General features: G+C 37.7%; 1 protein-coding gene across 3 annotated transcripts in view; it reads left to right on the top strand.

Annotated features, from left to right (window-relative positions):
- Positions 1-25,814, top strand: part of LOC6047617 (tyrosine-protein phosphatase 99A) — a 192,903-nt gene that overhangs the window by 87,473 nt on the left and 79,616 nt on the right. For all 3 annotated transcript variants that reach the window (XM_038249991.1, XM_038249988.1, XM_038249990.1), the window contains exons 3-5: positions 20,930-21,102; positions 23,120-23,246; positions 23,303-23,426. In XM_038249991.1, coding sequence (XP_038105919.1) covers positions 20,930-21,102; positions 23,120-23,246; positions 23,303-23,426 — 424 coding nt within the window. The remainder of the gene's footprint in view (positions 1-20,929; positions 21,103-23,119; positions 23,247-23,302; positions 23,427-25,814) is intronic.

Below are 25,814 nucleotides of genomic sequence, written 5' to 3'. Positions count from 1 at the left end.
TAAAATGGCTTTATCTTGAAAACGGTGCACTTTATCAAAATTTCACTGGAGTACTCTTTGATTGCAAATTTTATTTTACATCGAAGCTGAAATTTTCTTGCGACCGATATTTTGATTTTTTTTAAAACTGTATTGATTCAAAAAATCATAACTCGGTCAAAGATTTTTTGCACAACCTGGACATTTCCGAAAGGTTGGCAGTCGATGTCCCCTAAAACATTTCAAAACATTAACATAAATTTAAAATAGTGTTTTATTTTTTGCAGATCAAGTTAAATTAAAAATCATAATTTTGTTTATACCGTAAATCATTTTTTCAGTGTAGTTCATATCCATGACTACAACTTTGCCGAAGACACCAAATCGAAGAAAAAAATTCTTCAATAGATACACATTTTGGACAGCTGCCAAAATTGTAAGGAAAATTATATGGATAAACTAATGCAAAATAGCTTCTTTGGGCATACCGAAGGCACCAAAAAAGAATCAGATTGATTAAAACATACAAAAAAAACGAAATACCGAAATCAGAAAGAATTGCTCAGGTTTGAGAAAAACAACATGCTTCCAACATCTAACCATCTATAATTTATTAGCATGACAATAATCCATCAGATAACCTCCCGTAGCGCGTATCAATCAAACACTACATTGTCATGGCACAGAAAACTCACCGGGAATAATTTCCGGAGAAATGAAAGTACCACTTTGATGACGACGACGACGACTTGTGAAGAGTGTTGGAAAAATATTTTGCAACTCCGGACCCGCTGCATCAATAGCTATCACTTTGAAGCCGGGCGCATGGCTGGATGCATTCCGACTTAAACAAAGTCGACGGGAAACCTCACTGGCAATATCCAACTCTCGGAAAAGGTCTGTTTTTCCCAGTAGGTGTTGGAAATTATTGAGTGTAATAGTGTGAGCTGAATTTCCAGGAGAGATGAATATTGCTTAACAATGGAAAAATGCTTCGGATTTGTGCAACATTTGCAGAACTTCCCTCAATTAAATTTCCTCAACGTTGGAAAATTCCTGATCCAAAATATTTCCAAACAACTTCTTTTTTACCAGCGATTCAGAATGCAATCCAAACCCATTTCAGCTCGTTTTCCAAGTAAAGCAACTCGAATGCTACATTGCTGTACCAAATGAAGATTCTTGAAGCAAAATTACTTCTCGATTAAATAGCTACAACCCCAGGACAGCAGCAGGGGCGACGAACACATTCTTCATAGCTTGTTTTTTTTTTCCTTCTTGTATCCGATCCAACTTCCTGGACCTGGACCCCCACCATTCCTCGTCACATCATTGTCATGTGAGTCATGTCCGGTTTTCAGCACTCTTCTGAACCGATTTCCTTCGCAAACCGTCGATGTTTCGAAATTCATTTAGAAAATTGATTCCGCACTTTGCTCGGTGTAGGGTATCATTGGGTTTCGGAATTAAAAAAAGTAAAAGGTCCGTTTTTGAGAAGGATTGTTTTTTCTTGAAATTGAGTTCAGTTGCCCAGAAAGTAATGAATTTGCTGTGATGGTAAAAGCCTCCCAGAGTCCCCACACCTGATTTCAGTGTTGCAAATGAGTGAAATAAATAGCGATCATGATAATCTCTACACCAAAACATCAGAGAGTATAGCGACCATCACACACTCTTCCCCTTTTCCACATTAGCAGTTATAAAAAATGCAAACTGCGACTATTTTCAAAAAAGTTACCTAAAAATGGCTTCAACTTGAAAACGGTGCAATTTATCAAAATTTCACTTAAGTTCTTATTGGTTTCAAATACGATTTTACATCGAGAAATGAAGTGGAAGTAGGCAATTTATGTCCCCTAAAACATATCAGAAAATGAAAAAAATAGCGTTTTTTTTGCAAATCAAGTTTTAGTGACAAAAAGTGAAATTAAAAATCACCAAAAAAAGGAGAATGGGCAAATTTGTATGGGAGCTGGTCCAAGGATGTACACGAACGGGACCAACTTTTTTCGAAAGATCTCGCCGAGACATGAAAAAAAGTCTTCTGGACCAACTCTCTTAACCCCGGGGTTCAAAAGTTACAAGCTGTTGAAGTTTGAGCATTTTGGGTAAAAATGTACGAAAAATCGAATTTTTGCTATTTCTAAAATCATTCATAAAATCTCTGTTTCATTATGGATTTCGATTTTCTTGACTTCATTCGATGCGTATCAGCAAAAACTATGAGCTCTGATATGTCTTAGCATGATTGAAACATGATTTCTCTTGTTTTTATCCGTTTGAACTGTTTGTGCAAGAGGCATCCCATAGAAACAAGTCGAAACTTCAAGGTTTTGAAACCGGATCCGACCCAGACTGCTTCAGTGAGTATGAAAGGCTTCAGTGCAATGTTGTAACAACTTATTGGGATGGTCTAATCATCCGAGAACTCCTTGGAGTTAAGACCGGTGAGTATACCGTCGTAACAAGCAAGATGTCGGCGGTTTTTGACCACGGATCATACCCGCATAGCTTCAGACAGTATGGTAGACTGCTTTGTTAATGTGTTCGGATGTCTCTGGTCATCCTAGGACTCCCTGGAGTTTAGATATTTGGGTCACTGTAACAAGAAAAAGGTCGATGATTTTTAACCGCGCATCATAACCGCAAAGATTCAGTGTGTATGACAGACTGTATTGCTGTTATGTTGGGATGTTTTGGACCATTCCAGGGAGTCCTAGGATGACCAGAGACATCCGAACACGTTAACAAAGCAGTCTACCATACTGACTGAAGCTATGCCGGTATGTTCCGGGGTCAAAAACCGTCGACCTCCTGCTTGTTACGGCTGTTGCTCCACAGATCATAACTCCAGGGAGTCCTTGGATGACCCAGGACATCCTAACATATTAGCAAAGTAGTCTACCACACTCACTGAAGCTATGCGGGTATGTTCCGTTGTCAAAACCGGTCGACATTTTGCTTGTTACGGTAGTAGACCCACAGATCTTAACTCCAGGGAGTCCTAGGAGAACCCAAGACACTCCAACACATCAGCATAGTAGTCTACCATACTCACTGAAGCCATGTGAGTATGATCCGTGGTCAAAAACCGCCGACATCATGCTTGTTACGACGGTAGATTCACCGGTCTTAACTCCAAGGAGTTCTCGGATGACTCAGACCATCCCAATAAGTTGTTACAACATTGCACTGAAGCCTTCCATACTCACTGAAGCAGTCTGGGTCGGATCCGGTTTCAAAACCTTGAAGTTTCGACTTTTTTCTATGGGATGTCTCTTGCACAAACGGTTCAAACGGATAAAAACAAGAGAAATCATGTTTCAATCATGCTAAGACATATCAGAACTCATAGTTTTTGCTGATACGCGTCGAATGAAGTCAAGAAAATCGAAATCCATAATGAAACAGAGATTTTATGAATGATTTTAGAAATAGCAAAAATTCGATTTTTCGTACATTTTTACCCAAAATGCTCAAACTTCAACAGCTTGTAACTTTTGAACCCCGGGGTTTAGAGAGTTGGTCCAGATGACTTTTTTTCATGTCTCGGCGAGATCTTTCGAAAAAAGTTGGTCCCGTTCGTGTACATCCTTGGACCAAATTTGCCCATTCTCCTTTCCCGGGTATCATTTTTTTTCAGTGTAGTCCTTACTCATACCTACCACTTTGCTGAAGACACCAAATCGATCAAAAAATTCTTTCAAAAGATACAGATTTTTGAATTTTCCTGTATCATTTTTGTATGGACAGCTGCCAAATTTGTAGGGTGTCCAATTTTCCCGGGTTTTGAATTTCCCAGGAAACGGGAAAAATATTTTTGAAATCCCGGGAATTTTTTAAAACAGTGATAAAATCTAAGTTTTTATTAAATTTGTTATGTTTTTCAAGCTTACTAATATATAATTAGCTCAATACTGTTGATTTTTGATATTCTATACTTCAATATAAACAAGAAGAGTAATTTCTAGTTTGTTTAAAAAATATTAAAAATTGTTGATTTTTGTTGTGTTTTGGATTTTAGATGAATCATTGATTTAAATTATTTCATGTTAATCATCTTAAAATCATTAAAATATTCTTTTATTTTTCATATGAAATGACTTCTAATGCTTAAAGAAATTCATTGAAACTGCAAACAAAAACAAGAAACGAAAACAAATAAAATGATACCATCCAATGTTAAATTTTAGAAAAGTTTATAATTTCATGTTTTACAGAAAAAATATCTTTAAAAATTATCTTTAATCCACTACCACCAACTGAGGGAAATCGGGACTGCAGTCTGAATAGGTTCAGGATATTTTAAAGCAATAAATTAGAAAATCGGTGTACTAATTATTATACTAAATCAGAATATTATGCAAAAAATATTGGCTTAAACAGCTGTCTTAGTTCGTTAATATTGTCCTAATTTGCTCCAAATGCCGATGTTTGATGAAAAATTATTAAATATTTTTTTCAAGTTTAAAATCATCACTAAACGTAAATATTTATAAAATAAATAAAATTTTATGTAAAATATTTAAAGCGTTAAGCATTCTGCGAAATTTTAATATTTTTTCCTTATAAGCCAATCAAATGTTGATATGTGCCGAATACAAATTTGCTAATGCTTTAAAATTCCGTTCGATTACTAAGTATTCATTCATCTATTTCAACAACCAAATCTGAGTTTCCAGACCAAAAAATGTTTTTTTTTTAAATTTCGGGAATTCCCGGTTTAGGGAAAATCCCGGGATTTTTGTCCCGGGAATTCCCGGGATGGACGCACTACAAATTTGTATGGAAAATTATATGGACAAACTACTGATGCAAAATGGCTTCTTTGGGCATACCGAAGACACCAAAAAAGTATCAGCCGGATTAAAAAATAAAAAAAAATTAAAGAAAAACGACCGATTTCGTAGACAATTGCTCACTAGCATGATTTTTCAACTGTGTAGCCTGACATTATTTCTAAGAGTTTTAGATGATCAGGTAACGGGAATATGATTTTTCTGCACAAAAGTAAAAATGTTCAATTTTCTTTTTTTTTTCTGCGAGACAACACTCAGTTAAATTAAAGTAATTTATCAGCCCGCGATATCTCAGGAGCTGTTTTAAGTTCAAGAAATTTTGACAATCAAGAACTACAAAAAAAACTGCTAGATTTCCTGACCCAAGTTTCCCCTTTTCCTGGAACACAACCACTTGAGGTCTTGAGGACATTTCGCAAGCCAAAAACAAGACGTAGTGGGAGACAAGGAGGACAAGTGGCGGACACTTCTTTGAATTGCTATGCTGTGGGGACGAGGTTGAGGAAATCGGTTGGAATCACGATGGCAGGATGGGAGAGATTGATTTCAGTTCGAACCAGTAAATTAAATGATTGCTGTTGAGTTTCATCATGCCATGTGTGGACGAGAAGAGTTCCTCTTGATTTGTAATATAATATAATATGATAAGTGGCCGTTATTAGGATTCCTTATCAACTGTTATGTTCTCACATGCTATTTAATTTTAATTTGACTTATTTAAAAGAACATTACTCAAAGTCTCGGTGGAGTCACTGGTAAGCAGTTGTACTAACAATCCAAAGGTCGTCAGTTTGAATCCTGGGGTCGATGGAAGCTAAGGTGTAAAAAGAGTTTTGCAATTGCCTCAACAATCAAGCCTTCTAACACATAGTTTCGAGTAGGAATCTCACAATCGAGAACGCCAATAATTTGATTTTGATTTGACTCAATTCGAAGTATATTTAAAGTTGCGTTCATAAAGTTCCTTCTTAAAGCTTCTCCCAAATCCATTGCTTCGAAAAAAGGATGCCTGCTGAGCTATCATCGTTTTATTTTTCAACCAGAAAAAAAATGAAGAACTGAATCGATTCCCCAAGAATAAGGCAAAGATAAAATCTCATAAAAAGTCAATTGAAAATCGTCGGTCGTCGATCGATGTGTGTGTGTGTGTGACACTTCCCCAACAGACATTTTCTTGGGTTTCTTTCGCTCCTCTGGCTTTGAAATTTGATTCCGATTAAACCTTCTCCGGAATTTTGACTCCACAAACGATTCAACACAATTCACTGTTAATTCGATTGATGCTGTTTCGACTTTGGAGATGTGGGTGATTCTATAGCTGGCACTTTCACTTGGGACCTCATAACTTGTCTTTAATATTGGGAAGAAGTTTAGTGTGAAAAAAAAAGTTGTCTGGAAAATTTAAAACTTACTCTTCATGATTGGCATTTTTTCGAAAAGTTTTAAGTTTGGATTTTTTTCGAAAAATCAGCCCCGGCAAAAAAGATATGTCATTTGATTTTGCTGGGGTTAATTAATCAAAAAAAAATGTCAAACTTTGAAGGTCTGTACCGAGCTCCAGGGTGCTCAAAATTTCAATGTTATATATGGGTCATTCTCTACCAACTCACACGAAATCGGGAAAAGTTGCCCCGACCCCTCTTCGATTTGCGTGAAACTTTATTCCTTTACTTTTGTCCCTGATCACGAATCCGAGGTCCGTTTTTTGATGTCTCGTGACGGAGGGGCGGTACGACCCCTTCCAGTTTTGAACATGCGAAAAAAGAGGTATTTTTCAATAATTTGCAGCCTGAAACGGTGATGAGATAGAAATTTGGTGTCAAAGGGACTTTTATGTAAAATTAGACGCCCGATTTGATGGAGTACTCAGAATTCCGAAAAAACGTATTTTTCATAGAAAAAAACACTAAAAAAGTTTTAAAAATTCTCCCATTTTCCGTTACTCGACTGTAATTTTTTTTGAAACATGTCATTTTATAGGAAATTTAATGTACTTTTCGAATCAACATTGACCCAGAAGGGTCATTTTTTCATTCAGAACAAAAATTTTCATTTTAAAATTTCGTGTTTTTTCTAACTTTGCAGGGTTATTTTTGAGAGTATAACAATGTTCTACAAAGTTGATATATAGATAGACATAAGGGGTTTGCTTATAAACATCACAAGTTATCGCGATTTTTCGAAAATAAAGTTTGGAAAAAGTTGGTCGTCGTTGATCATGGCCGTTCATGGTCACCCGCGACATACACGGACGACGAAACAAAGAGAAACGCAAAAAAAAAACTTTTTAAAAACTTTTTTTTTCGTAAAATCGCGATACACCATATTCTTGATTTACACAACGAAATGGGGGTGTTTTAAGAATTATGAATCTTTGTGATTTCGTAATTTGTTGGAAAATTTTCAAAATGTATCAATTGTATTTTGTTTAGTAATGTTATTAAAACATTTAAGCATGAATTTGGAACACCTGGGATGTTCTAGTCCATCCGAAACTTCTGGAAGTTTTGTGCAACAGGCAAACCGAAGAAACAAGTCGAAGCTACAAAATTTTGACAACGGATCCTACCCAGACAGCTTCAGTGAGTGCGGTAGGCTACAGTGCATTGTTGTAACAACTTATTGGGATGATCTGGGTCATCCAAGGACTCCCTGGAGTCAAGACCGGTGGGTCTACCGCCGTAACAAGCAAGAGGTCGACGGATTTTGACCCTGGGACTTGCCAGCATAGCTTCAGTGAGTATGATAGACTACTTGGCGGTTGTGTTGAGATGTTCTGGGTCATCCAAGGACTTCCTGGAGATAAGACAGACCATCAGATCTTAACTCCAGAGAGTCCTTGGATGATCCAAGACAGCCCAACACATCAGCAAAGTAATCTACCATACTCACTGAAGCTATGCGGGTATGTCCCGGGGTCAAACTCCATCGACCTCTTGCTTGTTACAGCGGTAGACTCACAGATATTTACTCCAGGGAGTCCTTGGATGATCCAGGACATCCTAAAAGATCATCAAAGTAGTCTACCATACTCACTGAAGCTATGCGGGTATGTCCCGGGGTCAAAAACCGTCGACCTCTGGCTTGTTACGGCGGTAGACCCTCAGATCTTGACTCCAGGGAGTCCTTGGATGACCCAGAACATCCCAACACATTAGCAAAGTAGTCTACCATACTCACTGAAGCTATGCGGGTATGTCCCGGGGTCAAAATTCGTCGACCTCTGGCTTGTTATGGCGGTGGACCCACAGAACTTAACTCCAAAGAGTCCATGGATGACCCAGATCATCCCAATAAGTTGTTACAACAATGCGCTGTAGCCTACCGCACTCACTGAAGCTATCTGGGTAGGATCCGTTGTCAAAATTTTGAAGCTTCGACTTGTTTCTTCGGTTAGCCTGCTGCACAAAACTTCCGGAAGTTTCGGATGGACTAGAACATCACAGGTGTTCCAAAATCATACTATGATGTTTAAATAACATAACTAAACAAAATACAATTGATTCATTTTGAAAATTCTCCGACAAATTACGAAGTCCCAAAGATTCTAAATTTAAGTCATATTCTCAATTTAAGTCATGGACATTCTCATTTTAAGTCATGACTTAAAAAAAGTTGCGTAAATCGAGAATCGTTTAAAAAAAAGGTGACTTAAAAAAGAATATGGTGTAACTCGTGATGTTTATAAGCAAACCCCTTTATGTCTATACAGCAATTCCATTTGAAAAGAGCCTAAACCAAAAAAAAAGTTCTCCGATCGGGCTCAAAATTTTTCTGGGGGTTCCTTGGCCAAAATAATTAGACCCGTATTTTTTTGTTTGGCCATTAGGGTGGCCTACATCGTGCTAGGGTGGTTCAAAAAATGGCAATTTTCGTCATTTTTCGCAAAAACCACTTTTTTCTAAAAATCATATCTCCGCGCCATTTCATCCGATTTTAGCTGTCTTAGACGCAAAAGAAAGGTGATGAGTTTGGCTATTTGGGAAAAATAGTAAAAAGTTCCAAAAATCTAGCTTAACTATTGAAAAAGTCGTATGAAAACTTAAAATGGCGTTTTGACCGTGTCTGGACCAAAGAGCCTATGTCTGAAAATATTTTTATCGGATTCCTCGGAAAATTTCACATAACATATCAAAAAATTGGCGATGTCGAACCGTACGTTTCCGAGATATGATTTTTTGAAAAAAAAACTGCGTTTTTCGACGCGCCACGCGCAAAAACGGGAAAATGACGAAATCGGCAAAAAATCAACTTTTTCCACTAAAACTGCGATAACTTTAAAATTTCAGCGATGACCTATAGATGTTATGGTACCAAAAGTTGCGTCTCTCAATTACGAAAATTTTGGTACCCAGACATGTATAGGTCATCGCTGAAATTTTAAAGTTATCGCAGTTTTAGTGAAAAAGTTGATTTTTGCCGATTTCGTCATTTTCCGTTTTTGCGCGTGGCGCGTCGAAAACGCAGTTTTTATTTTCAAAAATCGTATCTCAAAACGTACGGTTCGACATCGCCAATTTTGATATGTTATGTGAAATTTCCGAGAATCCGATAAAAATATACATACTCTTTGGTCAGACACGGTCAAAACGCCATTTTAAGTTTTCATACGACTTTTCAATAGTTAAGCTGGAAACTATTTTTCCCAAATAGCCAAACTCATCACCTTTCTTTGCGTCGCGGAGATATGATTTTAGAAAAAGTGGTTTTTGCGAAAATGACGAAAAATTTTGAACCTAGCACGATGGCCACCCTAATGGCCAAACAAAAAAATACGGGTCTAATTATTTTGGCCAAGGAACCCCCAGAAAAATTTTGAGCCCGATCGGAGAACTTTTTTTTTGGTTTAGGCTCTTTTCAAATGGAATTGCTGTATATATAAAATTTTTAGTAATTGTCTGCTCTACAACTTTGTAGAACATTGTTACACTCTTAAAAATAACGCTGCAAAGTTAGAAAAAAACACGAAATTTTAAAATGAAATTTTTTGTTTTAAATGAAAAAATGACCCTTTTGGGTCAATGTAGATTCGCAAAGTACATTAAATTTCCCATAAAATGACATGTTCCAAAAAAATTTACAGTCGAGTAACGGAAAAAGGGAGAATTTTTAAAACTTTTTTAGTGTTTTTTTCTATGAAAAATACGATTTTTCGGTTGCAAATAAAAAGGGGCAACATTTGGTTTGGTTGAAAATTAGGGTGGTTCACTATTAGGGTGATTTTAAAAATCTGACTTTTCAGGAATATTTTTGGAAATTTTTTTGTCTCATAAAAAGTTGTTGGGCTTGCTAATCCAAGCAACTTTTTCGAAGACACCAAAATTTTATCTCGTAATCTACGCCCAAATTTATAGAAAGTATCTGGGCAAACCTTCAAAAATCAGTTTTTTGAATGTGGTTATTCAGGGTTAAGTTTTAGAGAAGAGTGATGTTCGGAGCACTTTTAGAGCTTTAAAAACAAACATTTTTATTTTTAGAACGCTCAATTTAGACTTAAGGGTCAAAAGTTACAGGCATTTTAAGGTAAAAAAGATGCAAATTTGAAACTTAAATATCTCGAAAAGGCGCTAGCCAAATTTTAAGCACCAGATTGCATTTGAAAGGGGAGATCCAGCACTACAAACGCTGTAAAAATCTCAGAGGTATTTTTCTATAAAATCGAAATATCTTCATTTGAAAAAGTCTGATTTTCAAGGGAAAACCATTTGGGACCACCCTAATGAAATTTGATTTTTTTTTCCCAATATATTTTTTTCCATGTTATTTTGCCCGCTGAATCTGAATCTGCCCTCAAAATTGAGCCAAAGTATCGAAAAATCGATTTTTGGTCATATTTTGGGTTTCCATGTAAATTTTTTGTTTAAACCCAAAATATGACCTCTCTCCGGTTTTGGTCGATTGGTTGGCTAACTGTTTCTGGCATGTTGCGCCAACAACGGTCAAAAACTCCCCACTTTTGGGAAGGAATCTGGCCGCGAGTAAATTTTGGGCAGCGATGAATTAATGTTAATGTAAATTTATACTATTTTTCCTAATTCGCGAAAGGGATGTTTTAAGGTTCATAGAAAGAGGGGGGAGGGGGTTTCAACCTTTCCGGAACTTGTTGCGGTGTACTAACTTGTCGCACGTCGCTTTTTGATGTTCCGAGGAAAGCCGCATTTCAATGTTTGACCTTGATTAAACAAAAACGTGAGCACGCAATGTAAACAATAACAAACACGTTTTGTTTGGCTGACCATTCTGCCAATTGTAGTCGAGCTCGTACTTGTGTCAAACGCGTTCTGACCTAAAATCCCTTTGGCCAATTGTCGCATTTACATCAATTTTCAGGGTGGTGTAAAGATAGCACGACAAGATTGAACATTATTTTCTATGAAAAGTGAGTGTTTTTTCGGTTCAAACTGAATATCTTGAAATCGAATTTGGGGGATCTGTGAAGGTCAAAAGGTGTGGCATTGTGAACTGCACCAAATGGCGTTCTTAACTCAATTTGACACAAAATGCACGTGCGACAAGTTAGCACGACAGCGACCTTCATGTAATCTTATCTACATCCTAGAATATCAGCAAATCGACGTCGTCGTGCTATCATGTCGCACCCGCCATTTCGACGTTCCGAGAAAAACGCGTTTTATTGTTTGACCTTGAATAAACCAAAACTAGAGCACACAATGTAAACAATAACAAATACGTTTTGTTTGGTTGACCATTCTATGCATTGTCCCGAAGTTTGGTTGTATTTGGTTGCTGGAGTCCCGAGTTATAATTACAAATGTTTACGGTAGTCTGACTTGTAGGTGCGTCAAACGCATCCTGACCTGAACTCCCTTTGGCCAATTGTCACACTTGCATCGATTTTCAGGGAGTGACAAGATAGCACGACAAGATTGAAACTACTTTCATATGTGGGTAATTCTCCGCCAACTCACACAGCAGTTGCCCCGACCCCTCTTCGATTTGCGTGAAACTTTGTCCTAAGGGGTAACTTTTGTCCCTGATCACGAATCCGAGGTCCGTTTTTTGATATCTCGTGACGGAGGGGCGGTACGACCCCTTCCATTTTTGCACATGCGAAAAAAGAGGTGTTTTCAATAATTTGCAGCCTGAAACGGTGATGAGATAGAAATTTGGTGTCAAAGGGACTTTTATGTAAAATTAGACGCCCGATTTGATGGCGTAATCAGAATTCCGAAAAAACGTATTTTTCATCGAAAAAAACACTAAAAAAGTTTTAAAAATTCTCCCATTTTCCGTTACTCGACTGTAAAAAATTTTGGAACATGTCATTTTATGGGAAATTTAATGTACTTTTCGAATCTACATTGTCCCAGAAGGGTCATTTTTCATTTAGAACAAAATTTTTCATTTTAAAATTTCGTGTTTTTCTAACTTTGCAGGGTTATTTTTAGAGTGTAACAATGTTCTACAAAGTTGTAGAGCAGACAATTACAAAATTTTGATATACATACATAAGGGTTTGCTTATAAACATCACAAGTTATCACGATTTTACGAAAAAAGTTTTAAAAAGTTGGTCGTCATCGATCATGGCCGTTCCTGGTCACCCGCGACAGACACGGACGACGAAACAAAGAGAAACGCAAAAGTAACTTTTTCAAAACTTTTTCGTAAAATCGCGATAACTTGTGATGTTTATAAGCAAACCCTTATGTCTATATATCAAAATTTTTGTAATTGTCTGCTCTACAACTTTGCAGAACATTGTTACACTCTAAAAATAACCCTGCAAAGTTAGAAAACACGAAATTTTAAAATGAAAAATTTTGTTCTAAATGAAAAATGACCCTTCTGGGACAATGTAGATTCGAAAAGTACATTAAATTTCCCATAAAATGACATGTTCCAAAATTTTTACAGTCGAGTAACGGAAAATGGGAGAATTTTAAAACTTTTTTGTTTTTTCGATGAAAATACGTTTTTCGGAATTCTGAGTACGTCATCAAATTGGGCGTCTAATTTTACATAAAAGTCCCTTTGATGCCAAATTTCTATCTCATCACCGTTTCAGGCTGCAAATTATTGAAAAACACCTCTTTTCGCATGTTCAAAATGGAAGGGGTCGTACCGCCCCTCCGTCACGAGATATCAAAAAACGGACCTCGGATTCGTGATCAGGGACAAAAGTTACCCCTTAGGACAAAGTTTCACGCAAATCGAAGAGGGGTCGGGGCAACTTTTTCCGATTTCGTGTGAGTTGGTAGAGAATTACCCATGTAAAGTGACAAAAATGCACGGAGTTTTTTCGGTTTTTGGTGAATATCTCAGGATTGAAATCGAATTTTGGGAATCTGTGAAGGTCAAAAGGTGAGACATTGTGAGCTGCACAAAATGGCGTTCTTAACTAAATTTGGCCCAAAATGCACGTACGACAAGTTAGCACGATGGCGACGAAATGCATTATACAAATTTAAACGGCCAGATTCTGAGAACGGATCAAATTTTACGGAATCATCAAGGGAGGGAGGATATGTGGACATATCGAGAACCAAACTTCTGTGTTTGTGTGTGTGTGTTTCGCACAAACCATTATTTTATAAATTTTTCATTAGTCCAATCAGCTAAAGATTAGGTTTTAAACTCTCAGGAAGAGATTGATTGACGGGAATAATACAAAATAAAAAAAAGATGTTGCCATCGCAGTCTCAAAACATCGAATCCCAAACAAAAACCATTCTAAATTGAGGTGTTGACAGATGTGTTTCACCGTCTGACGTCCACTCAACCAGAAAAAACAACTGCCATGAGCAGCAACTATAGCCACAACAACAAAAAAAAAGCTTTATGATCGGAAAATGTCGCCTGCAGCAAGAATAATGATGACATCAAATTTAGTTGCAAATCTATACCTGGACCAGAGCACACCTGCAAACGTGACGTTATGAATGTGCTAATATTGTGAGCTTTAGTTGGATGCTGCCGGTGGGTGCCAACGTCCCACCCCCCAAACAAATCACCATGCAATCCGACATAAAAATCGAATGTCGCGTGTCTCAAAGTGTGTGTGCGTGTGTTACTCGCTTCACACCCACACACGCTGCAAAGAAACAAGATTTCAGTGAAACAATCCAGGTGCTTACACAAACAGTTCGAATAATAATTTAGGAAAAACCTTTAACGAGAATTTAGAAAAAATGTCGCTAGCATAAACACGCTAAGAAAACCTTTTCCCACGTGGCGTCAGAGATTCTGTTATTTGCACTCTCGAAACAACGACAACGCCCACCGTCATCCCCCACCCCTGCTCGAAAACATTTTGCGTGACGGTATGTCTGCTGGAAATCTGTTGGAAATTTATGAGAATGTGCATATATTGTGCTTCCTCCCGAGAAAAATTGCACGCGAACAAAGCGCTTTTCCATGGAAATATCGTTCGCAGTAACGCAGTTCGTGAAAAAGGTGAAAGACGTGATGATTTTGTGTTCGCCCTCCTGCAATCATTGATTGTGTGTGTTTGAAAATAGGGCTTAACTGATACCGGAAACAGAAATTAATAAAGGTTTGAAGGTATTTTCGCAGAAATTTAAATCAAATGGTAGATTTTTCTATTTTATTTTTCTCATGGTGGAATAAAAATTTTTGTATTGTAAAGAGCAAACAATTTTACAATTGTTCCATTTTTTTGACTCTGTAATGACCAGAGATTACAGATACCGTAAAACGGGGTGACTTTGATAGCCGGGGTGACTTTGATAGGTTTGCGATTTTTCCGCAAAATGAAGAGTACAATTAAAATACGTAAGGAATGGTTCAGAAACATACTGACCGTGGTAGAGAAGTGTTCAAAGTACCTCAAGAAGAACTTTTCATAAATTTTTGAAAAGTTTATAAAGTTAAATAACTATAATTAAGAAAATGTTGATGGAAGTCATTATTTTAAACTTCTCAAAGTGTCATGATTTTCTCAATGATCATGATTTTTAATCGGAAAACGAAATGCATTTTCGGATTCTTTGGACAATTTTCCACAAGGAGAAGGTTTAATAAGTTTGTAAATATTAAATATTATCTGTTTTTGAAACACAGTTTAAAAAAAACTTCAAATTTATAGGCATTTTTAGTTGAACAAATTTCATGTAAAATGTGAAAACTTGTGATTCGTGCTTCGAATTCAGTATAAAATGCAATATAAATTGATAATTTTATAAACAAAACTAGTTTTAACAAATTTCAGGCAAAATTCCGACTTTTTAACAATTTTACCTAAAATTTATATGTATTTAGTTAAAAAGCTTATAAACATAGTTAACTTAACATAAACATTGATTTTTTTCTTGCAAACTATATCAGCTACTTTAGTGATGGTACATTTAACGTACAAATAAAGTTTGAACATCTTAAATATGATTTTAACAAGAAAAACTATGACTATCAAAGTCACCCCGGAATTAAAACTAAGAATTTTTAACGTAACTATTTTTCTAAACACAATTGAAAAAACTTTTTTTCCAAAATTGTGCATGGACTTTGTGTGGCCTACCCCAGTACATGTTTTAAAAATAATAATCTTGAGAAAAACCTTACCTGTTGAAAAATATTCTAAAAACAAATTGAAATCCTATCAAAGTCACCCCGGTTTACGATACAGATTTTAATTTATATGAAAACTCAATTAGTATCATTGTAAACATCAGATTTACAACGATTTTCAACTTTGGAGTAAATACACCTTTTTTCTACCGTTAATTTGTTTTACGTTTCAATTGAACAGTTTCCAAGAAACATGATAAAAATTTTATGCTATTTTAGTACCTAATTAATAACCAGAACAGTGCTGCCAACCTGCTCGCAAAGCACTCTCCATTATCATGTGATTGATCTTCAATAATTTATGTTCCGCAGTAGGCACCACCAACGACAGGAAATAATACCACCAACCTCGCAATGCTCACGTTTTAACTGAACAGAAAAAAAACAACCCCGACAAAGCCACCCACAGAAAAACAAAAAAAAGAAGAACGCAACCCCCAAACCAACCCTCCCAAACCGTGAGCCAGCTTTGCAACCCACAAGTCTGCGCTCCCATAATCGAACGCAAATAAAATCACAAATAATATTTTATTTTAATTTTCACCCCCGCCACCACCCAGCTGCGGCATTGTTTGGCAAAAACAATGCAAACCGAACGCGTGTGCACCACCGCTGCTCACAGACACAAACAAACACACGTGAACCACGTGGCACTGTGTTGTTCCACAGCCTGCTTGTGGCTACTCGCAAGAGCTGTTCAGCGACGCCGCCAACCCACCACTACCACCAACAGCAGTGTGTGTGTGTGTGTGTGTTTTCATTTCAGATGCTTAACCAATCGTTTTGCACAGTAAAAAATTGGGTAAATTCGAAAGGTGCCGTTTTCGTTGGTTTAATATTACGTCTTCTACACAGAAAAAAATAATGTAAATTTGGAAGCTGTAATTTTGGAAGGTTCATGTAATTTAACCTCAATTTAGACTGAAAAAGTGACATTACTCTAGAAAAGTGGTAAAATTACACATTTCCAGAGGTAAAATTACACCTTTTTCTGACATAAAAGATGTACCCCTTCCCAGATGTAATATTACCATGATTTTTTTATCTGTGTATGATGTAACTTTACCTTAATTTAGCATGAGCATGGTTGACTGCTAATGAGCTACGAGGCCGATGCAAATATTTTTCAAAGTTTATGTGGGGGCAAAGTTGGCCTGATAATCAGGGGGCAAAAAATTTTTTTTTCGAAAAACTTCAAAATTTTAATGAAAATTAAAGTTTAATCAACTGAAAACCAGTTTAAATGCATTTCCCGCGTTTATATTCACACCCAACTGGCAGTCGCATGATTGTGATGCATGTCGGCATGAAAGTATATCAGAATCTGCATGAAATCTGTCCTCATGCATTTTTTGCGATATAGGAGTATGACATTTTTGCCCGTTACCAACAATTATCGACATTACCGACGGCTTTTTGGTTGTATTTCACAAAAAAAAACACTTAGTAGAACGAGGATTGATCCACCAACATCTTGATTATTAATCCGACACGCTACCACCGCGCCATGGACGCTTGATGATAAGTGAGTGAAAGAGCACCAACATATGCTTCTCTTAGGAGTGTTGCTTGGGGACGGGCCAGCATTATATGTGTTGGTGAGAACTGCAGATCGCTGAAATGTTTACACGCGGGCAAAAATGATCTATGGGCTTGCTGCAAAAAATGTTATAAAATATGACATTTTCTGCAGCAAATCCACTGTTGCAGATTTTGAGATATATTTTTCCTTTGGGTGCATATTTAACATGTTTGAACTCCTTTGAAAACATTTTTAATTTTCATGAAATACCAATGTACAGTCCCACGAAAAAATCTTTTTTTTTTGCGAAAAAAAACTCCGTTAATACCTCGATATTTTCCAAACTAATGATTGGAAAGCAAGTGTACGCCTGTAAAATGCATTTTAAAACACTTTTTTCATCCAAATGTTCACCCAACCGGCGGTCACATGATTGTGATACATGGCGGCATGAAAGTATATCAAAATCTGCATGAAATCTGTCCTCATGCATTTTTTGCGATATAGGGGTATGACATTTTTGCCCGTTACCGACAATTATCGAAATTACCGACGCCAGATTAATTGTATTGCAGAAAAATAAACCTTAACAGAACGAGGATTTAACCATCAACTTCTAAGTTGCTGATCCGACACGCTACCACCGCGTCATGGACGCTTGATGAATAGTGAGGGACAGAGTGCGAACATAATGTTCTCTCTGGAGTGTTGCTCGGGGACGCACCAGCGTTATATGTGTTGGTGAGAACTGCAGATCGCTGACTTATTTACACGCGGGCAAAAATGATCTATGGGCTTGCTGCAAAAAATGTAATAAAATATAACATTTTCTGTAGCAAATCCACTGTTCGTCGCCATCGTGCTAACTTGTCGTACGTGCATTTTGGGCCAAATTGAGTTAAGAACGCCATTTTGTGCAGCTCACAATGCCTCACCTTTTGACCTTCACAGATCCCCAAAATTCGATTTCAATCCTGAGATATTCAACAAAAACTGAAAAAACTCGGTGCATTTTTGTCACTTTACATATGAAAGTAGTTTAAATCTTGTCGTGCTATCTTGTCACTCCATGAAAATTGATGTAAGTGCGACAAAAGGCTAAAGGGTTTTCAGGCCAGGAAAGTCAGGATGCGTTTGTCGCACGTACAAGCTAGACTACCGTAAACATTTGTAATTATAACTCGGGACTCCAGCAACCAACTTCAACCAAACTTTGGGACAATGGACAGAATGGTGAGCCAAACAAAACGTGTTTGTTATTGTTTAAATTGCGTGCTCTCGTTTTTGAATATTCAAGGTCAAACATTAAAACGCGTTTTTCTCGGAACGTCAAAATGGCGGGTGCGACAAGATAGCACGACGACGTCGTGTTGCAGATTTTGAGATATATTTTTCCTTTGGGTGTTGAACCCCCTGCGACTTTGGTCAGAGCCGAAGGACATAAACTTCAAAAAATATTTGCAACGGCCTGAAAACTAATGTAAATTTGAAAGCAGTAATTTTGGAAGGTTGAATATTACCTCTTTTATGATGTAATTTTACCTCAATATCGACTGAAAAAGTGACATTACTCCAGAAAAGAGGGGTAAAATTACACCTTTTTTCTGACATAAAAGATGTACCCCTTCCCAGATGTAATATTACCATGATTTTTTTTCTGTGTAGTTAACTACACAGAAAAAAATAATGTAAATTTGGAAGCTGTAATTCTGGAAGGTTGAATATTACCTCTTTTATGATGTAATTTTACCTCAATTTAGACTGAAAAAGTGACATTACACCAGAAAAGTGGTAAAATTACACATTTCCAGAGGTAAAATTACACCTTTTTTCTTACATAAAAGATGTACCCCTTCCCAGATGTAATATTACCATGATTTTTTTTCTGTAAATATTAACTGAAAACGAACATAAGAATTTGCTGTGTAGGAATGCTAGTCCGATAACTGACTCGATAGTACATTTTTTTCTATTTTGCATAGTAGGCCAAAAACTAAATACCCATAGGCCAATAGGTACCCCTACATAGAATTTTCGAAAATTTCGGCCATCGGCCTATTTTTTTATATAGCATCGACCACTAAATGTTCAGATCGATCAGAGGAACTTTTTACAAAACAGATGACGTTAATGCAATAGGTAGGGTTAGTGAAATTTCACGATTTCGCGGACAGCGTGAAATCCGTGAAATTTGGCTTTTTCCGCGAAATCCCGTAAAATTTTATGTTTGTGTGAAACTGTAACGATTTTTCTCAAAATGATGTATCAAACTTGAATAGAAATAAACATAGTCTTATGAACTACTGAAGAATTAAGTGAGTGAATACCCTTGTTTAATTACTAAAATAGGGTTAGTGATTTTTGTCGATTTCTTGGGCGGCGTGAAAATCGTTAAATTTATAAATTTTCTCAAACAATGTTTTTTTTAAATAACAACAAAATGAATATTTAATCCATACAGACCATTACAAAAAAATATTAGTTTTCAATTGAAAAGCTTGATATGAACCATTTGAAGAATTGTTCAGATTTTTCAGTTTTTTGAAGAAACTTACTAAGTTTAGTTAAATTGACATTCGCTGTAATAACAATTTAAATGCTATTTTTTAGTTGAAAGGTTTAGTTTCAATTGTTTGTTTTATTGAAAATAAAATGAAAGCTTTGAAATCAACTTTTAAATACATTACAGATTTTTTCTGGGTCCTGTTTAATTTTGAAGATAATTTATTATTTGGGAGGAAGATTAAAAAACACTACTTTTTTGCTTTGTTTTCATTTCGAATAAAAATTTCGAATTCTTTACAAATCAAATAATTTTTGCCTTTTGATTTATAATTGAAATTTTGTAAAGGGAGATGAAAACCTTTTAAAAAAATGTCAATGTGATAAAAGTCGCAAAAAATTCAAAAACATTGCACTCATTTTTGCTGAACAAGTTTTAAATCTTGCTTTGATATGAAATTAAATAAAATGAAGCAAATCAGCGAAAACTTTATGAGCCGAAAAAAAAAACAGTTCAATAAATGAGAATACGCTGCCTTACATTTTTTTTTTTCAAAATATGTATATGTTTAGAGCCCATCCATAAACAGGGTGGAATCTTTTTTTGAAAATTAGGAGATTTTTTTGAGTCAGATTCAAATTTATGAAAGATTTTGAATTATATTTAATGAAGCATGAAAAGTAGTTTCTGTTATTTAATCATAAGATTTTTAAAGTTATTTTAACATTTTTCACGTTCCGCGAAATTTGAGTGAAATTTAGTTTTTTGAAATTGAGGTTCCCGTGAAATTTCCAATTTTCGAGCGTGAAAAATCACTAAGCCTAGCAATAGGTAAACACAAAAAATGCCAGTGTTGCCAATTTTTCGAAAATAAAAGATTTTTGAAAAACTTGTTGACATATTTTAAGATGTAAAATCATACAAGCAATCGAAAAGTATTTTACATAAATGTTGATATCGTGCACTGTTTTCAAACAAGAGAGAACTGTTTGCTATCATAATCAAATGTTTTGGAGCTAAAAAAAATAGTTTCTCGCTCATGAAAAAAAGTTATGCTGAATTGAGATTCGTCTTCTTACTTCATTCATTTGTTTTCATGTTGCTAAGTTAAATTATTCTAAAATGAAATGTGAATTGTTAGAGCTTATTTAAAAATGTTTAATAAATTTTTATTGGATAGATTGTGAAATTTCACGATACATAATTTTTCGACAATGAAAATCCTCATATTTGCTGATTTGTTGTCTTGTAAAAATGGAGAAACCCTTATTTTCCTGTTTGCTTTTCTTTCGAGGGCTTTATCTTCAACTATGGTCCAATATTCCATGTCTTTTAAGCAAATTGATGGTTCATTTTCGAAAAAATATTTTAAGAGCTGGCTAAGCATGACTTCTACAAGTTTAAAAAGGTTACATTCTGGGCTATTTGGCAAAATTCAAAATTTGTGAAAAGTTGGAAAAAATATGATTCTACATTTAAATATAAAAGCAAAAATTTTAAATTTAGAAACCGGTAGACCTATAACCTTATAAGTATTTATTTTTTACCTAATACTTTTGTCTTTTCTTTCTCTTTCCAGACACCGAGATCCAGAGCGTTTTGCGGTACGTGGCCGTCGCCGGCCGGAACGTAACCCTGGGCTGCCCGGGCGTCAGCGAGCGCTCGCTGGTGGACAGCCTGGTCTGGCGGACGCCGTCGCAAACCGTGGCCGAGTACGCGTCCGGGATGCCCCAGCTGGTCGTCAGCACCAGGGTGAGTTGGGTTCAGTTTATTTCTGTACAGACTACAAAATTGACCCGATGGGCATACATATGTGCTTATGTTTTAGATATTTTGGTTGGGAATGTTAGTGAATGTTAGGTTACTAGTTTATCCAACCAAATGGGAACTCATTGTTGCTGTGTGATTAGGGACCATCCATAAACCACGTGGACACTTAAGGGGGGGGGGGTATGGCGATTGTCCACGCTCCATACAAAAAAGATTTTTTTTGTATGGACAATTGTCCACGAGGGGGGGGGGGGGTTCCAGATTACCAAAAAAGTGTCCACGTGGTTTATGGATGGTCCCTTACGAATATATTTTTATATAGCTAAAACACCCTTTGTTTCAACCAACCCATTGTTCACTCTAACAATTGCCTGTCGAATATTCATTCAGCGAGACAAATCATACCTTGGGACTTAATTATCTCCAATAACAATCCCTTTCCTATCTCTTCAGATCGAACCCTGGGGGAAATTCAAAAGAGGAGCTTGCACTAATTTCACCTAACCTAATTTGTGCTCTGAGGAATGCATGCTCAAAAATCTGATTGATTACTCAATCCTTGGCACAAAGACACTTTCGATGTTTGTATGAGTGGAAACTTCAATTGCCGGAAGGCATTGAAAAAACCTGTGCGCAAGAAAAAGGAAACCTTATCCGATTCCAATCAAGCAAGTTTGCACCATCCCTCCTCCGTTTCACATAATGATAATGGCACAAATTCTAATAAAACAATCAATTACGGTAATGAAAGCTAACGACTTATCATCTCTGTACCTCGCCGGGAGCTTTGTCTTCGCCAGGCTTGGGTTTTCCTCCTGACTCTTGCCAAGAAAAGATGCCAGAGTCGGAAGAGAAAGATATTTCAAAGTGATTTCAGTTTTAAATTTCTAATGGAGGAAATAGGGTTACCAGATCGCCCCTCCGATCTGATTCGAAGCAGTGTTCTAACCTCAAAACGCCTTTCTTGAATTGACGGTCGCCCCTGAGAAACTATAGTTTCCTCCCAAATTGGATTAAAGCATTGCACTAATTACGCATCGAACTTTTGTGCTCTCCGGGGGGGAACAAAAAATCTTTCCTCCCGAAGCAAACCGTCCGCCATCTTTCTTTTGTCACAGTTAGACTTCATCCATAAAGTACGTCACGCTTAAATCAGCCAAAATTTACCCCCCCCCCCCCTCCCCCACCCCTTTGTCACGCTTTTCTTATACTTTGAACGTCACACTCGCTCAGACCCCCCTCCCCCCCTAGAGCGTGACATACTTTATGGATGACGCCTTACCCCAAACCAACAGAGCAGAGCCCGGGAAAAAAGCTCATTAAGCCATCGTCGATTTTTGGCAGCAACGTCGAAAAAAACGACGATGGCATCAGTTGGACATCATCATCGTCATCTGGTTCCACTTTCATCTCCCGTCATGAATCTTGTTAACATGGAAATTTATCTCCTGGCCAGAACGCCTTTTTTGTGACCAGTCACGAGAACGGGACTCACCGGGATTTAGATTAATGACAGGTTGGACGGTATTCGATGGCAGGGCTGAACTGCTGCCAGGTGTTTTTGGGGCTTAGGTTGAAGAACGCAAATGTAAACAATCTTCGACAGTCAACCTCAGTCCAGGATCCAACAAGCTGCCAAAACGAAAACAATTTTAAATTTTCTTCCAAACTCTTGTTAATATACTCGGCAAACTTTGACAGCTAGTGGCAGTGTTGCTCCAGTCATGATCTTTTCCCGCAACCGAAACTTTGCCACATGGTATAATTATGATGCCACTGTCAAGCTCTGGACGAGAACCAGACGCCGACCCAAATTACCGTCATTATCGGAATTGAGGTCTGACCTTCCGCTTCGGCTCCGGAAGAGCCGTCACGTCAATTACACGCTCATCACTCGGGGACCGCAGCACACTTTCATCGTCTAATTAGTGACTCTCACGTGGCACAAAATCCATACAGATTATGTAACTATCGATGTTCGTTCTTTCATCTCTTCCAGATCACGTTGCTTCCGGATAACTTCAGTCTGCACTTTAACCCGGCATTTGCGTCCGACTCGGCCGAGTACAGCTGCCTGGTGAACGACCGGCACAGCCCGGAAGCGCTGGTGGAGTTGATTGTGCAAGGTAAGCTATGAAACACAACTCAACCATTCATTCAAACCATTCCTAAAAATTTCCAGATGTTCCGGACGCGCCGGGCCGCCCACTGGTCGTCAGCTTCACCTCCCGGTCCGTGGACCTGTCCTGGGCGTACTCGCAGGATCCCCGGAACGCGCCCATCAAGCATTTCGTCATCGAAACAAGGTCAGTGTCACCATGGCAACCGGGGCAATCTGTCAAACCGCTCTATCGCCAGCGGCCGCCATTATGGCCAAAGTCCCAGACTACGGAGGAAGAGCGAAAACGGCAAATCGACTAACAAGTGCGCCGTATGATTCCGGTGAATTAATTAGGCACACCCGGGGAAAGCTATTAGCGCCCGGGCAAAACCCTCTTGGAAAGCACCTCTCGGCGAAGCCAGCTGGCTTCCGTTTTTGGGACCGCCTCTGCCGGAAGAGGGAAAGCTCATCTCGAAATTTGGCCCGTTTTATCAATAATGTATGAATGGCGAGATGATGCTGCGAGAAATACACATGTTTGAAGTGGCAGTGCTGCCAGCTATTTCGAACCATCGTTTGACAGCTCTAATTTAGGATTGTTTTCACTGTCAATCGACAATGACACCTGTCAAACGCAGCGTTGAGCTGAATCGCGTAATAAACCGTGAACTTTCGATGACATTTGGCAACTCTGCTTGAAATGTACCCTCCGCAATTTTCGCAGAACATGGTGGGAGCTATATTTGTAAATAAAACGGTACGACGCGATTCAAGTTAGTTATTACACAGAAAATGTTCAGTTTAACCCTCTCTCTCTCCGTCTAACTCGGTGAATCTCCACCTCCAGCCACCGCGAAAGTTGTGGGGTTTCGCGCATAATTTTACGTGTTTGTATTTGAACGGCAACCGTTTCATCAAATATGCATTAATCCGAAGTTGTTAGCGTTACATTATCGGGTGGTGAATGTGGAAGTGGAGGTGAGCTTGTTTCGTTGACGATTCAACTTTCTTGGGCTAGAGGCAACGCGTCTTTAGATAGTGAAAGCAAGGATTTAGTAGAGAAGGATGGGGGAAAGTGTGAATCAGCAATTTTAAAACTTTATTTTTGAGTTAAATGTTCTTCAAACTCAAATTAATGAATGTAAATAAATACTGTATTAAAAAGTGAAATTTCATTATAGAATATTTGACATGCTTTATGTTTTTTGATAAAAAATCCCGTATATTTTTCAAAAATAAATATTGTTCAGCACGTCAAATTTCCTACAAGTTTGTCTTTGACCACTTTTTGATACGATGCAACGGCTTCGAGATACAGCAATATTTAAATTACGAAATACAAAAATATTTAAAACACTTACGCCCTTCTCAAATGTCATTATCGAGTGTAACTGACTCCATATACACAAAAATGGCTTATATATGCTTAGGATAACATGTCTACAAAGTTTCATTGAAATCGGAGAGGGTCAGGTACAACCGATTCCCTATTTGACATGGAATTGCTCTACAGCTTTTTGTAAGAAACACAAAAAAGTAACTCGATCGGAGAACGAAAATAACTCCGAAATGTAGAAAATCCAATGTGCACAAAAAATCAAACGAATCTCACCAATTCCATTAATCACGCTAGACCAGGTACGACGTAAGCAACTCCAGTGTCACATTGCGCGTCGGGGAACGTTCCGAAACAATTAGAACACGGGCACATTCAAAATGCAGTACCCCTTGCTCGCAAGAATGCATTCCCATGTCGGTGCAGGTGACCACACCGGAGAGGGCGGAAATCTGGACGCCTCCGGAAACCACTAATAGTTAAAGCGAATGAAGAATTTATATTTTTCATCACCACTCTGTCGGACGGACAACTCCCGGGATTGCTTCCCGTATGGGTTAGAGGTGTGTTCCGGGTTTGGGAGGAGGGAAAAATCCGCTCGAAATAAATTTCCATCAGCGCAACCGTCTCGGGCCACCGTCGGGAAGGACCAAAGATATTGTTATCATTTGCGGACCAGTTCCCTGGAAAGTCTCCATCTGTCAGCAGTGCCAACCAACCAACGCCAGCTTTCTGGAAATTGAGCAAGAAAATTTATTTATTCAAGACAGAGAAGCTCCGGGGGGGGGGGAGGGGAAGGGCGGTGTAGGAACCGCAGCCAACAATATGCGGGCTAGAATGTGCTTGGGGGAGAGGAAGGAAAGTGCAAAATAGTTGCATTTTCTTGCACCAGGGAGTGCCACATTGGTGTGCCCAAATGTTCCGAGATGAATGGTTGGTTCTGGCGCTTGGGTACTGGGGTTTTGCCACAGTACGTGATAAAAACATTTTAAATGAAAATTTCAACCCACCAGTAGCAATCCCCGACGTAAATTAGTAACGATCACGAGTGAACGGTAGATGCACTTTGGGTTCGGTTATGAATGGGCGAGGTTTTTATCAATTGTTAATTAATGTTTGGACGGGAGCCAACTATGGCCGAAAAATTGCTTCCTCAAACCCTTTTCATTGCAGTTTGAAAATACATTTTGAGACAGCATTTAATTGGATATAAGTCCCACTTTCCGTTAATTTATTTGAGATCCAGGTTTCATCAGA

This window comes from Culex quinquefasciatus, chromosome 1 (assembly GCF_015732765.1).
Source record: "Culex quinquefasciatus strain JHB chromosome 1, VPISU_Cqui_1.0_pri_paternal, whole genome shotgun sequence".
Taxonomy (NCBI): Eukaryota; Metazoa; Arthropoda; class Insecta; order Diptera; family Culicidae; genus Culex; species Culex quinquefasciatus.
This window is presented reverse-complemented; position numbering and strand designations above follow the sequence as displayed.